Source organism: Salmo salar, chromosome ssa01 (genome assembly GCF_905237065.1).
Source record: "Salmo salar chromosome ssa01, Ssal_v3.1, whole genome shotgun sequence".
NCBI lineage: Eukaryota > Metazoa > Chordata > Actinopteri > Salmoniformes > Salmonidae > Salmo > Salmo salar.
This window is the reverse complement of record NC_059442.1, coordinates 149,349,198-149,365,017: the sequence shown is the minus strand read 5'-3', so window position 1 is coordinate 149,365,017 and position 15,820 is coordinate 149,349,198. Positions and strand designations below refer to the sequence as shown.

The 15,820-nt window shown below is 45.4% G+C and overlaps 1 protein-coding gene across 3 annotated transcripts in view; it reads left to right on the top strand.

Moving 5' to 3' along the window:
- Nucleotides 1–8,442, top strand: part of LOC106568153 (adaptor related protein complex 3 subunit beta 1) — an 86,449-nt gene extending 78,007 nt beyond the window's left edge. For all 3 annotated transcript variants that reach the window (XM_014138251.2, XM_014138242.2, XM_014138233.2), the window contains exon 27: nt 7,068–8,442. In XM_014138251.2, coding sequence (XP_013993726.1) covers nt 7,068–7,221 — 154 coding nt within the window. In that variant the 3' untranslated portion in view covers nt 7,222–8,442. The remainder of the gene's footprint in view (nt 1–7,067) is intronic.
- The last annotated feature ends 7,378 nt before the right edge of the window (nt 8,443–15,820 follow it).

The following is a 15,820-nucleotide window of genomic DNA, read 5'->3' as shown; positions in this document are numbered from 1 at the left end:
AGGAGTGGAGGGGTAGAATGAAGGAGTGGAGGGGTAGAATGAAGGAGTGGAGGGGTAGAATGAAGGAGTGGAGGGGTAGAATGAAGGAGTGGAGGGGTAGAATGAAGGAGTGGAGGGGTAGAATGAAAGAGTGGAGGGGTAGAATGAAAGAGTGGAGGGGTAGAATGAAGGAGTGGAGGGGTAGAATGAAGGAGTGGAGGGGTAGAATGAAGGAGTGGAGGGGTAGAATGAAGGAGTGGAGGGGTAGAATGAAGGAGTGGAGGGGTAGAATGAAGGAGTGGAGGGGTAGAATGAAGGAGTGGAGGGATTAGTGGTGTTTTCAGTGGAGTGTGTCCTGTTGAAGTGGCTAATATTTTAATTAAGTCAGAGGACTGAGAGCTGCCTGATAAACTCCCTCTCCTCTGTTGATGGTAATTTAGCTGCTCCCCAGAGGCAGAGCCAGACACACGTGTGTGTGTGTGTGTGTGTGTGTGTGTGTGTGTGTGTGTGTGTGTGTGTGTGTGTGTGTGTGTGTGTGTGTGTGTGTGTGTGTGTGTGTGTGTGTGTGTGTGTGTGTGTGTGTGTGTGCGCGCGCGCACATTTGTGACCTCCTCCCTATCCCATAGGGTGTGTCCTCCTCCCTATCCCATAGGGTGTGTCCTCCTCCCTATCCCATAGGGTGTGTCCTCCTCCCTATCCCATAGGGTGTGTCCTCCTCCCTATCCCATAGGGTGTGTCCTCCTCCCTATCCCATAGGGTGTGTCCTCCTCCCTATCCCATAGGGTGTGTCCTCCTCCCTATCCCATAGGGTGTGTCCTCCTCCCTATCCCATAGGGTGTGTCCTCCTCCCTATCCCATAGGGTGTGTCCTCCTCCCTATCCCATAGGGTGTGTCCTCCTCCCTATCCCATAGGGTGTGTCCTCCTCCCTATCCCATAGGGTGTGTCCTCCTCCCTATCCCATAGGGTGTGTCCTCCTCCCTATCCCATAGGGTGTTAGTTGGTGGTGGTGTTGTTTAGCTGTACCCAGAGACTGAAACAATGCCAGCCCAGTGGCCCCTGGTCCTGTCTACAGGCCTGTTCCTAACATGCTCTGAGCCTTCTCTATCTGCTGTGGGGGGCTCCTCTTCACTGAGGTATTGTCAGGCCTGAGGGAGGGCTACTTGTCAATTCTAAGAGCGGGTCTTTGTGGGGTATTTGTCAGGCCTAACCAGGGGTCCACGGGGGGCCTTTGTCCCAGGGATGTAGTGCTAAACGGAGGCAGATGGCTGGGTGGTGTCAGCCACGTGGGGCACCAGAGGGGACAGGGAAGAGGGAGAAGGGGGCCCAGCACAGGCCTGTCACCCTAAAGAGGGGTTGGGTCACCCTGGGTCAGGCCCGCTGCCTGGCTCTTGTTAGCACCCTCAATGGGCACCATGTGTGCCCCATTTTAGTCCCCCTGTCTGTGGGGCTGGTATCCTAGGAAACCGCGCTGCTGAGAATTCTCCTGGGGGAGGGAGGGTCCCCCCACACACACTCTCTATTGCTCTCTCTGGGGAAAGGGGGTGAATGTGTTTGATTGACAAAAGGAGTGTCTCTCCTCCTTAATGGCTTTTTAGTCAGCTGGATAATAGACTGGCTATCTCTCTCTCTCCCTCTCTCTCTGACACCCCCTCACTAATGCTGGGTAATTACATGATTTGTAGTGTTTGGGAATTGTATTAATGGAGGATTTATGAGGGCCTGCTTGGTGTGTGTTAAAGGAAAGTTTCAGACATTTTGAATGTTATATTGTTTTTGTGCATCTCTGAGTGATGTTCTATCGACTCCCTGGGTCATTTCAGTTTTCATGTGTATCTGAGTTATTAGCGTTCAAGCAGGCAGAAATCCGGCCAGTATGACGTAGCACCGTGATAAAGTCACTCTCACTACACTGGAAGTTAATAGGAATACGACATTTAGATCGCAAAAACCTCTATCATACATGTCAGATTTCAATACTGGCTGATGTCATAACTTGGAAGGATGTCTTCTCTCGAATGAGCCATTGATCATAATTTTGCGATATTCCTACCTCGAGAAATGTCTAACTTAACGGATGGTCTAGCACATTTTTCCTGTTTGTCTGCCACTTTAGTCCAGGGTGCATTGCATGGTGCAGTTACCAGAGATATTATAGAAAGGAGATGGGAATCCCACCCAGAAGACTTTCGACCAATCGCGTTCACGTTGTCATGCTGTGTCACGCGATTGCTAAGCTAATCGCCACGCAATCCCTTCTCAAAGTCAGTGTATATGTCGAGAAACGTGTCTATTTTCCTCTAAAGTACATCATGTCACGATTCCAAAGCTATACGATACTACAGATAGCATGTTAATTATCTCACATTTCGGAAAAGATTTGTAATGTACTTGTTGTTGATGAAATTCATGCTAATGTTGGGTTTTTGAGCTGGCGCCCAATAGACTCCAATTCACTCCTTGAAGTAGAGCTCCTTGTCCCAGAATTGCCCAGAATGCAGCGCGCGGCCCATTGACGTAGCATGGGCAACTGCCTTGTTCAGGGGCAGAACGACCGATTTTTACCTTGTCAGCTCGGGGATTCGATCTAGCAACCTTTCGGTTACTGGCCTAAAGCTCTAACCACTAGGCTACCTGCCGTCCCAACATGGTAAGATTGTAGACTCCGAAATTGAAAGCTGTAAAATTGCCTAAACAAACTGCACTAACTAAACTCGGCAAAAAAAGAAACGTCCCTTTTTAAGGACAATGTCTTTCAAAGATAATTCGTAAAAATCCAAATAACTTCACAGATCTTCAATGTAAAGGGTTTAAACACTGTTTCCCATGCTTGTTCAATGAACCATAAACAATTAATGAACATGCACCTGTGGAACGGTCGTTAAGACACTAACAGCTTACAGACGGTAGGCAACTAAGGTCACAGTTATGAAAACATAGGACACTAAAGAGGCCTTTCTACTGACTCTGAAAAACTCAAAAAGAAAGATTCCCAGGGTCCCTGCTCATCTGCGTGAACGTGCCTTAGGCATTCTGCAAGGAGGCATGAGGACTGCAGATGTGGCCAGGGCAATAAATTGCAATGTCCGTACTGTGAGACGCCTAAGACAGCGCAACAGGGAGACAGGACGGACAGCTGATCGTCCTCGCACTGGCAGACCACGTGTAACAACACCTGCACAGGATCGGTACATCCGAATATCACACCGGTGGGACAGGTACAGGATGGCAATAACAACTGCCCGAGTTACACCAGGAATGCACAATCCCTCCATCAGTGCTCAGACTGTCCACAATAGGCTGAGAGAGGCTGGACTGCAGGCTTATAGGCCTGTTGTAAGGCAGGTCCTCACCAGGCATCACCGGCAACAATGTCGCCTATGGGCACAAACCCACCATCGCTGGACCAGACAGGACTGGCAAAAAGTGCTCTTCACTGACGAGTCATGGTTTTGTTTCACCAGGGGTGAGGTCGGATTAACGTTTATCGTCGAAGGAATGAGCATTACACCGTGGCCTGTACTCTGGAGCGGGATCGATTTGGAGGTGGAGGGTCCGTCATGGTCTGGGACTGAGCTTGTCATTGCAGGCAATCTCAACGCTGTGCGTTACAGGGAAGACATCCTCCTCCCTCATGTGGTACCCTTCATGCAGGCTCATCCTGACATGACCCTCCAGCATGACAATGCCACCAGCCATACTGCTCGTTCTGTGCGTGATTTCCTGCAAGACAGGAATGTCAGTGTTCTGCCATGGCCAGCGAAGAGCCCGGATCTCAATCCCATTGAGCACATCTGGGATTGGAGGGTGAGGGCTAGGGCCATTCCCCCCAGAAATGTCCGGGAACTTGCAAGTGCCTTGGTGGAAGAGTGGGGTAACATCTCACAGCAAGAACTGGCAAATCTGGTGCAGTCCATGAGGAGGAGATGCACTCCAGTGCTTAATGCAGCTAGTAACAGTCAGTATCAGCCCCCCCCCCTTTGTTCAGGGACACATTATTAAATTTCTGTTAGTCACATGTCTGTGGGACTTGTTCAGTTTGTCTCAGTTGTTGAATCTTGTTATGTTCATACAAATATTTACACATGTTAAGTTTTCTGAAAATAAATGCAGTTGACAGTGAGAGGACGTTTCTTTTTTTGCTGAGTTTAGCTCCGTTACATGCTGATATTGTCTTTGGTATTATTGTGTGTAGCTAGCCAGCCCATAGAAAGAGCATTGCATTGTGGATTTTGTAGTGGACTTGAGCAGCAACGGATTTCCACAACGATTTTCCATGTTGCTTCCAACTTTATTATAATGCCAAAATGCTACATTTGTTCACCCCAAAATATTTTTCACACATTAGTGTTATTTAACACTGTAAATTAAAGGAATGAGTGGATTCTTCCTTTAAGAGTATTGGCAGCTGAAACACACATTGGTTGTTAATTTCATGAAGTTTATAGGTCAGCTATGCAACCTTAACTTACATCCCTAAACTTAGTGACACCCTAGACTGAAAGACTAAATGTGCATTGTCATAATTCATGTTACCTTGTATCTAGTCATTCCTGTATTTAGTTGGTTCTGTTACTGTTTCTTGCCACTTTAGAAGACAGGGTATGTGAACCCTTTGGAATTACCTGGATTTCTGCATAAATTAGTCATCGAATTTGATCCAATCTTCATCTAAGTCACAACAATGGACAAACATAGTGTGCTTACAATAATTTGTGTGTTATTTGTTTATTTTTCTTGTCTATATTGAATACATCATTTACACATTCACAGTGTAGGTTGGAAAAAGTATGTGAACCCCATGGCTAATGACTTCTCCAAAAGCTCATTGGAGTCAGCTAACCTGGAGTCCAATCAATGAGACGAGATTGGAGATGTTGGTTAGAGCTGCCTTGCCCTATAAAAAACACTCACAAAATTTGAGTTTGCTATTCACAATAAGCATTGCCTGATGTGAACCATGCCTCGAACAAAAGAGATTTCAGAAGACCTAAGATTAAGAATTATTGACTTGCATAAAGATGGAAAGGGTTACAAAAGTATCTCTAAAAGCCTTGATGTTCATCAGTCCACAGTAAGACAAAATGTCTATAAATGGAGAAAGTTCAGCACTGTTGCTACTCTCCTTAGGTGTGGCCATCCTGCAATGATGAATGCAAGAGAACAGCGCAGAATGCTCAGTGAGGTTTAGAAGAATCCTAGAGTGTCAGCTAAAGATGGAAATCTCTGGAACATGCTAACATCTCTGTTGACGAGTCTACGATACGTAAAACACTAAACAAGAAGGGTGTTCATGGGAGGACACCACGGAAGAAGCCACTGCTGTCGAAAAAATCCATTGCTGCACGTCTGAAGTTTGCAAAAGTGCACCTGGATGTTCTTCAGCACTACTGGAAAATATTCTGTGGACAGATGAAACTACAGTTGAGTTGTTTGGAAGGAACACACAAGACTGTGTGGAGAAAAAAATGCACAGCACACCAACATCAAAACCTCATCCCAACTGTAAAGTATGGTGGAGGGAGCATCGTGGTTTGGGGCTGCTTTGCTGCCTCGGCCTGGACAGCTTGCTATCATCGACGGAAAAATTAATTCCCAAGTTTATCAAGACATTTTGCAGGAGAATGTTAGGCTACCTGTCCGCCAAAGCTCAACAGAAGTTGGGTGATGCAAAAGGACAACGACCCAAAACACAGAAGTAAATCAACAACAGAATGGCTTCAACAGAAGAAAATACATCTTCTGGAGTGGCCCAGTCAGAGTCCTGACCTCAACCCAATTGAGATGCTGTGGCATGACCTCGAGAGCAGTTAATACCAGACATCCCAATAATATTGCTGAAACAGTTTTGTAAAGAGTAATGGTCCAAAATTCCTCCTGACCGTTGCGCAGGTCTGATCCACAACTACAGAAAACGTTTGGTTGAGGTTATTGCTGCCAAAGGAGGGTCAACCAGTTATTAAATTCAAGGATTCACATACTTTTTCCAACCTGCACTGTGGATGTTTACACGGTGTGTTCAATAAAGACATGAAAACGTGTAATTGTTTGTGTGTTATTAGTTTAAGCAGACTGTTTGTATATTGTGACCTAGATGAAGATCAGATCAAATTTTATGACCAATTTATGCAGAAATCCAGGTATTTCCAAATGGTTCACATACTTTTTCTTGCCGCTGTATATCCAGTCAGTCCTGTATCTGGTATCCAGTCAGTCCTGTAAGCCTGTATCTTGTATCCAGTCAGTCATGCAACCCTGTATCTGGTATCCAGTCAGTCCTGTAAGCCTGTATCTTGTATCCAGTCAGTCATGCAACCCTGTATCTTGTATCCAGTCAGTCCTGTAAGCCTGTATCTTGTATCCAGTCAGTCCTGTAAGCCTGTATCTTGTATCCAGTCAGTCCTGTAAGCCTGTATCTTGTATCCAGTCAGTCATGTAACCCTGTATCTTGTATCCAGTCAGTCCTGTAACCCTGTATCTTGTATCCAGTCAGTCCTGTAAGCCTGTATCTTGTATCCAGTCAGTCATGTAACCCTGTGCCTTGTATCCAGTCAGTCCTGTAACCCTGTGCCTTGTATCCAGTCAGTCCTGTAACCCTGTGCCTTGTATCCAGTCAGTCCTGTAACCCTGTGCCTTGTATCCAGTCAGTCCTGTAACCCTGTATCCAGTCAGTCATGTAACCCTGTATCCAGTCAGTCATGTAACCCTGTATCCAGTCAGTCATGTAACCCTGTATCCAGTCAGTCATGTAACCCTGTATCCAGTCAGTCATGTAACCCTGTATCCAGTCAGTCATGTAACCCTGTATCCAGTCAGTCATGTAACCCTGTATCCAGTCAGTCATGTAACCCTGTATCTTGTATCCAGTCAGTCATGTAACCCTGTATCCAGTAAGTCATGTAACCCTGTATCCAGTCAGTCATGTAACCTTGTATCCAGTCAGTCCTGTAACCCTGTGCCTTGTATCCAGTCAGTCCTGTAACCCTGTGTCTGGTATCCAGTCAGTCATGTAACCTTGTATCCAGTCAGTCCTGTAACCCAGTATCCAGTTAGTGCTGTAACCCAGTCTTGTATCTCCTGTTCCCTGTAGGTTTGCTGGTAAGACGGCCAGTAGTGGAGCTGTGGTGCTGGTGACGGTGGAGCTGAGGGAGTCGTCTACAGCCCTGATCACCATCAACACAGAGAAGAGTGTCATGGGCTCAATGCTGCTCCGAGACCTTAAACAGGCCCTGGCCCAGGCCTAGAGTCTACAGCGCCCCCTAGCCCCAGTCCTCCAACACAGGGAGAAATGCACAGCTGCCATGGAGAGGTCTCATACACATGCATGCAAAAACACACATACACTCACACTCACACATACACAACATTTATTTCTGTCTCCCAATCTCAGTTCTTCTTCCTCTTTCATTCTCTGTCACGCAAATACACACTACATGCAGGCAAAGAGATTGATATTGTTTCTCTCATGCTTACACATCCTCATACGGTACACACACTCATACACACACCTCATCATATTTTTTTACACTGTGGCAATCTATTGTCAGCAATGAGCATCAATGTTTCTGCTGCATTTCATTTCAACAGGACTCTTCTTTCTCCCCAGACCAGAGACTCTTGTTTCTCCCCAGACCAGAGACTCTTGTTTCTCCCCAGACCAGAGACTCTTGTTTCTCCCCAGACCAGAGACTCTTGTTTCTCCCCAGACCAGAGACTCTTGTTTCTCCCCAGACCAGAGACTCTTGTGTCTCCCCAGACCAGAGACTCTTGTGTCTCCCCAGACCAGAGACTCTTGTTTCTCCCCAGACCAGAGACTCTTGTTTCTCCCCAGACCAGAGACTCTTGTTTCTCCCCAGACCAGAGACTCTTGTTTCTCCCCAGACCAGAGACTCTTGTGTCCCCAGAGAGACTCTTGTGTCTCCCCAGACCAGAGACTCTTGTGTCTCCCCAGACCAGAGACTCTTGTGTCTCCCCAGACCAGAGACTCTTGTGTCTCCCCAGACCAGAGACTCTTGTGTCTCCCCAGACCAGAGACTCTTGTGTCTCCCCAGACCAGAGACTCTTGTTTCTCCCCAGACCAGAGACTCTTGTTTCTCCCCAGACCAGAGACTCTTGTTTCTCCCCAGACCAGAGACTCTTGTTTCTCCCCAGACCAGAGACTCTTGTTTCTCCCCAGACCAGAGACTCTTGTTTCTCCCCAGACCAGAGACTCTTGTGTCTCCCCAGACCAGAGACTCTTGTGTCTCCCCAGACCAGAGACTCTTGTGTCTCCCCAGACCAGAGACTCTTGTTTCTCCCCAGACCAGAGACTCTTGTTTCTCCCCAGACCAGAGACTCTTGTTTCTCCCCAGACCAGAGACTCTTGTGTCTCCCCAGACCAGGTAACCAAAAATGTGTTCATCAATCAATGAGGTCTGTATCACTTTTGGTGAAAATAATTGAATATATTAAAACTGTAACGTGAACTATGGTTGTTGATGGTTGTTTTGAATGAGTCTCTCTTTATTGTGGTGCATTGTGTGTTCGGTTAGTGTGTCGGGTTGTTTTCCAGTGTGTTTGTAGGTAGGGTTACTTCATAGTGTGTGTCGGGTTGTTTTCCAGTGTGTTTGTGGGTAGGGTTACTTCATAGTGTGTGTCGGGTTGTTTTCCAGTGTGTTTGTGGGTAGGGTTACTTCATAGTGTGTGTCGGGTTGTTTTCCAGTGTGTTTGTGGGTAGGGTTACTTCATAGTGTGTGTCGGGTTGTTTTCCAGTGTGTTTGTGGGTAGGGTTACTTCATAGTGTGTGTCGGGTTGTTTTCCAGTGTGTTTGTGGGTAGGGTTACTTCATAGTGTGTGTCGGGTTGTTTTCCAGTGTGTTTGTAGGTAGGGTTACTTCATAGTGTGTGTCGGGTTGTTTTCCAGTGTGTTTGTAGGTAGGGTTACTTCATAGTGTGTGTCGGGTTGTTTTCCAGTGTGTTTGTAGGTAGGGTTACTTCATAGTGTGTGTCGGGTTGTTTTCCAGTGTGTTTGTAGGTAGGGTTACTTCATAGTGTGTGTCGGGTTGTGGTGCAGTGTGACTGACTGTGTCTTGGGTTTCGGTGTGTTGGCTATGTGTGTGTTGGGTTAGGATGCAATGTTGGGTTAGGGTGCTGTGTGATTTTGTGTCTGGCTGTGTTTTGGGATAGAGTATAGTGCGTTTGTGTGTTGGGTGCGGTGTGTGTGTTGTGGTTTGTGTCTGGCTGTGTTTTCCAGCTCATAAGCGAGGTGTCTCTGAGGGCTGTAGAGAACACCTGTTAGATCATCCATCACCTCTCCCTACGCACTCATTCCCCCTGCCAGCTGTTCATCACACAGCGACAGGCCATAGACACACACAAACACTACAACAGGCCGCAAAATATTTTTTCACACCCACTTCTTCTGCCATTTTCCCCTCAGACACACACAGCGAGAGCTGCTGTAACGGGCAGTGTATAGAAACGGCTTTATCTGCTATTATGACACAAGCCGTTAAGGCCTACTGCAGCTCCGTCGGACCCACACACACACACACACACACACACAAATCTGGAGCTTTTACACTCCCGGCTTGACGTTTTTATGTCACATTTAGAGAGGGAATGATCTGATGCTAAATCAGATTTTACTCAACACAGACGGACTGCTGCTTCATACTTGTAGCTTACTGGGCTGAACTGAAGTCATGTATGTTTGTATTAGATATTGTTCCCACTATGGAGATTGGTTCGGTATTGTTGTAATGAATATGTACGGTATCTTAGATGCTTTCTTTCATGTTCCAGTTAACATTAGGGGAAAGGGGGACACCTAGTCAGTTGTACAACTGAATGCCTTCAACTGAAATGTGTCTTCCATATTTAACCCAACCCCTCTTAATCAGAGAGGTGCAGGGGGCTGCCTTAATCGACATCCACGTCTTTGCGCCCGGGGAACGGTGGGTTAACTGCCTTGCTCGGGCAGAACGACAGATTTTTACCTTGTCAGCTCAGGGATTCGATCCCGCAACCTTTCGCTTACTGGCCCAACGCTCTAACCACTAGGCTACCATTATCAGACATTTATAGGAATTTGTGAGAGACTGGGTTTGAGCCGGGATTGACTGCGGGTCACAAGACTGCGTAAGCCCGCTAAACGGAAGCTAAAGTACTGTGAATGCAATTTCCCTTCAGGTTTGGGCATTAGAAGGTTTGGGCATTAGAAGGTGTAGTGTAGTAAAGAGCCTCGTGTGTGTGTGTGTGTGTGTGTGTGTGGGGGGGGGGACCTTACGTCTGTTTTGGCAACACTAAGTCAACATCCAACAGACTGTACATTTTACTAGATTGGCATTTTCCATTATAACACAAATCAGGAAATACATGAGAGCGGACAATTATTTATCATTTGATAACAACAAAACAAAGGTGGTACCACCAGCATGTTAATTGAATTATTGTGAGTGGCTGAGTTACCTGGTTCTCTGGACACCTCTCCCCAATAGCTAAACAACCATACCTTCTGTGCATCTGCTACTTTATTGTGAAAGGTATGTTGTACAAACCTCTTAGTCTGCTGTTACTATAAACGACATGATGACCAACATGTTGCACAACGGTCCGTTAGAGAAACTCTGAAATGAACACTTCTTTCATAGTAGCCACTAGATGCAGTTATAATAGACAGTGGTTTCTGTTTTCTTCCTACAAATGTGTGTCTATCTTTTGAATGGTTTATTAAGCTACAACATATTATAACCCCATCACTAAAAAGATAACTCTCAGCAACACGTCTCTTCTGTTTCCCTCTACAATGACCACAAGCTGTTCAAGACTCATTAGAACAGAGTGGACAGGACCAGCCACTAAATCACAGGGGGAGAAGAACATCATCAATGATGACACTGAAGATCATACAAAATGATTGCCTGATGATCTTCTGAACATCCCAATACCTTTCTGATGCATTTCAGTTACTTCCAACCATAGTTCCTTCAGATTGAATACTGTCAAAAGTACTGTCAGGCTGATTTGTAATAGCTCCAATTAAAGAAGTAAACATTGGCCGTTGATTACATAATGTTTTGTTACGTGGTGGTGTTGCGATTTTATTTTTTGTTTTTTTTTGCAAAAATGGGGTCGCACGCCAAAGTCTGGGATCCCCTGTTCAAACTTTTTTTGTCTGCTATTACTATAAACGACATCATCAACATGTTGGACAAACGTCTTTGTCTGTCGTAACTAGAATGACGTTGTAATACTGAACACAAGCAGAACACAGATAGGCAGTCTAAGTAACAATTTAATGTTCTTCATTATTTCATATTCATTTGATTTATTTTCCTCTCAATTAAACAAAAGTTTATTTTTGGTGATTGGCAAAATTGAAGCATGATAGCAGACATATCTGAGATAGTTATGTTGATAAGGTTTCATTTGACTAGCTACCTGATCTGACTGATTAAAGGAACGAAACATTACAGTCCTTATTATAACAGACGTTGGTGGTTGTTTTGCTCCTTGACGTGATCATCACATCACCACGGCAACAGCTCCACATCTATCTCAAAGTTCAGTCATCTTCCTAATTTGATGTAGGCAGCGGCTAAGTTGTGTGAATGGAAACAATACGAAGAACAACTGAACTGGTCCTTCTTGGTCTTGTATTCAATGTCTTTGACTGAATGTTAGACTGGATAAGAAACTGTAGAAAGGCTGATGTAGACAAACTAAGAAGCACGCGCACACACACACACACACACACACCCACCAGTCTACTCTCCCTGCATGTGTGATCCATCTCCCAGGTTGGCACCTACTATAATGGGCTGGGGGTGAGGGGCCTGCCTCTCTCCCTCCTCCCCTTCTCTCCCTCTCCCCTCTGTGGTGACAGCTTGATTTCGTGCTCGCTCTCTCAGGGCGACATGATGGGCCTGTTAATATGGACTTTTCATGGTGTCTGTCTGAGAATAGGAGAGAGGGACATGAGGGAGGGAAAAAGAAGGTCCCAGTTAAGGACACGCCTGTCTTATTGCCAAAGGGAGGGATGGGGTAGACAGGGGGATAGAAGGAGGGATAGAGAGGGTCCCAGACAGACACTAAAGGAAACTGCTGTCTGACCTGAGCAGATAAGGCACTTCTCATTAACCACAGTGTCTCCCTGTGCACAGATGTGCAGACACACACACACATTACAATTCAAAGACACCTTCCCTGGCGAGCTTGCACTCTCTAACACACCTTTGAATATCAGTAATATACGGTATAATATAGGGCCATATTACCAGAACAAGATGAAGCCTATACCTGAACTGAAAGGTGATGTTTCGACCTTTTTAGGGCTTCATCCGTACACTAACAGGAACTGTAGACAGTCAGGGCCTCTTTCCAGACTCCTTCCTCACACTCAGGGCCTTTATTCCAGACTCCTTCCTCACACTCAGGGCCTCTATTCCAGACTCCTTCCTCACACTCAGGGCCTCTATTCCAGACTCCTTCCTCACACTCAGGGCCTCTATTCCAGACTCCTTCCTCACAGACAGGGCCTCTATTCCAGACTCCTTCCTCACAGACAGGGCCTCTATTCCAGACTCCTTCCTCACAGACAGGGCCTCTATTCCAGACTCCTTCCTCACAGACAGGGCCTCTATTCCAGACTCCTTCCACAGTCAGACCTCCTGCTCTTAATTCCTCAGCAACTTCAAGGTTTTTCCTTATCTCTCCCACCACTTATTTTACCTGTACATCCAGACATTTATTACAGCAGATGTATTTGAAGCTGTACATTGTCTCTCCACATTGATTAACCTCCAATATGATAACCAATCAAAATAAATACTTGCAAACAAAAACTCACATGTTCAGTCAATGCAGAGACAATTTACAAACCATAATACTTAAACGTTGATTTTATTCATTCGTGAGATAAAGTGTAACAGAATATGGTTTGATGAATACTATGTTTTGGAGGGAAGTGGAAAGTGTCATATCCACCCCAAATGCAATCTTCTCCCCCAAACCATCTCTGTCTGTCACCAGGGACCCCTGGGGATGGTGATTGTGGTGATTAGGCTTAAATTGATGCTTCACAGCTATTGTGTGACTCTCCTTTATTGTAATTAGATTTTTTTCTGCTCTGAAGTTTCTTTTAAATGCTGCTCTGAAGCGTGGAGACTAATGAACTACATCTTCCCACTCAGAAATGTTCAATCAGGTCTTCGTTAGGACGACACACACATTCAGGCTTTCAGTACATTAGATTTTTCACTTTACTTTTTTCTGGCTTCACATGTGTATCTATCTGCTGTGTGCAGACTGGAGTAGGGGAAGAAAATGTTCTGTTGAGATGGAGGGAGGGGGGTTGGAATGCGTGCATTTGTACCTGTGTGCACACATAGAAATGTCCATAGTGATAGAGCAACCCAGTCTCATGAGATAAACATCTACTTTAAATGTATTTGCCAACAACTTGCATTTGAACTTTTTTGCAGTAAAATGTTCCACTACAACGTTTTCAAAATGTAACATATCAACCCTTTTAATATATTTTATAATCGATTTATAAACCCTTTATAAAGTATACTTTCATGTAAAGTGATTGCAAACCAAGTAATTTGAGGAGCGGCGTGCAGCCAGGTGCATCCTGCCTCTCTTCTCTGTGCTCTCTAAGTGAACGCACAATGGGAACAGAATGCCTTTATGATGGCTCTCTGTAAGAAACCACCCCTCCACCCTTCCCAGTTGTTAATTAGCGTTTGATTGCGCTGTAAAAACCAGCGGAGTGCATTAAAGAGTGATCAACGCAGTCCAAACGGAGATTGGCTTCATTAACACGGATGAGGGGATAAAAAGATTTACTGTGTTGATTCAAGCCGAGGTAAACACATTTTGCGCCCCACCTACACAAGCACTTTATTTACCGTGATCATAATTTATTTGAAAGCAGTGAGGAGCTAGGCATGAGGCCCCTGACAGGTTAAAATGTGTTAATGTAAGGTAATAAGTTAAAAGGGGTGAGAGGAAGGTGAGTGGCGTTAAAAGTGCTTGACTGTCCTATTCAGTAGCAATTTGGGCCCATAAATGCTTGCACTAAAACAGACTTCGTCTGAAATAGTGGAGTATTAGCCACACAAAAGACGCATAAACCTCTGTGATTCACACTCACAAAGCCCCTGGCGGCACTCCTCTCCAGGCAGGCCCCTAATGAAGACCTGTATTTCACAGGGCCTACACAATAAAGCATAGCGGAGTGGAGTGCTCAGGGCTGGTACCCTTCCTGGCCTATACAAGCACTTTGCATTTGCCTCTTCCTCCCTCTCCAGCCTCGACTGTAAGAGTCATAGCGGAGAAAAGGAGAACACACAGCCAGGCAATATCTATTTGGGTTGATCCGCCATGTAGCTTTTTAAATTAGGGGTCTCATTGACAGACCATTAGGGTTGAAAAGGTTCTGAGCTGAGATGCATGTGTTTGTGTAAAAGCATGAAGAGATGCAGAGTGGGTACAAAAGGTAAATAATACTTTCTCATTTGCACCAAATGAAAAAGGAAATGGTCTGTTTTTGAATTAAAAACGTTTCCTCAAATGAAATGTGTTGTTTTCGGGCCCATGTTAATTCAGTGTATTTTATTTTTGTGAACTGAGAAGACTGTGTACATGACATGGTTGGCAGCAGCGAAGCAATGAGGTCTCCTCAATCCATCGACCCTTCACATGTTTGCATTAAATGTTGTAACATGTTTCTTCACCAAATGTTGGTTGTCTTATAGAGTGAATGTATCATTATATAGGCTCAAGTCCAACAACACAAGAAATGAGGGATACATATTTTTTCCATTCCATATTAATTGTGTAAAGATGATAAAGTTGGTCAATATGACAGAGCATTTGACATTTGGAGTCAGTGACTATATGAATGGTGAGGAGATTACGCGAATTTGTATTGAGAACAAACAATTAGCCTACTGTAATTTATATTGGGAACAACCAGCTCAAACCGTGTAAATCCCATTCCAGGCACAACCACACACCAACCTCGCTAGATCAGAATGTTTGACAAATTGCCTATTTGTGTGTGAACTTAGAACCGATCCAGCGGGGGACTATGCCTATAGCGTGTCGATGGAGAACTCCCTTTTTAGCACGGCGTTTGGAGATGATGTCACGGGAGTGCGCGTGGAGTCATTAATATACCTCATCCCTGCTCCCTCTCTTTTCAGAGGCCTCCCCGTCCGAGTGCCTCGCTCCATGCATGCGCTCTCATCTGAATGCTAATTTTCTATTTAAAATCCTCCCTCACGCGCGTAGATGGGGTGTGTGGAGGAGGACTGAATGTTTCTTCTAAAAACCACAGATGTAGAGTATCAAACCCTCGCTGCTGCTGGCTGCTTCTCCTCGCGCTTGTTCGCATTCGGGCCCAATTAATTAACCCGCGGGCTTTGTGGGGCGGGCAGGTATACTCCTGCAGTGGCCACAGGCGGTGGACTCGCTCGCGCTCTCAGATTTAAATGCGCATCTCATTTTCATGATTATGAGCATGCAAGCACCGCACAGACTGCCACTTTGTTTGGAGAGAGAGAAAAAATGACAGTTTTGATACCCCTCCAAACCTCCATGTCCACCCCTTAATCCCCTTGAGGTCCCTGGCCTGCGGTTTAGAGGTTCTCAGAGGCGGCTCTTGGGCCAGTCCAGTCGATCTGCAGTTTTGGGAAATAAAACGCTTTTTAAAGGGTTCTATTGTTCTCTCCACGTACCCGCCTGGCTCTCCATGGAACGTCTCAAATAGAAAGTGACTGGCCTTTAATTGGAGTGGTCGGTAAGCAGTTGTCATATGGAAATATTTGAATAGAGATTATGTGCTGTACTTCACTCA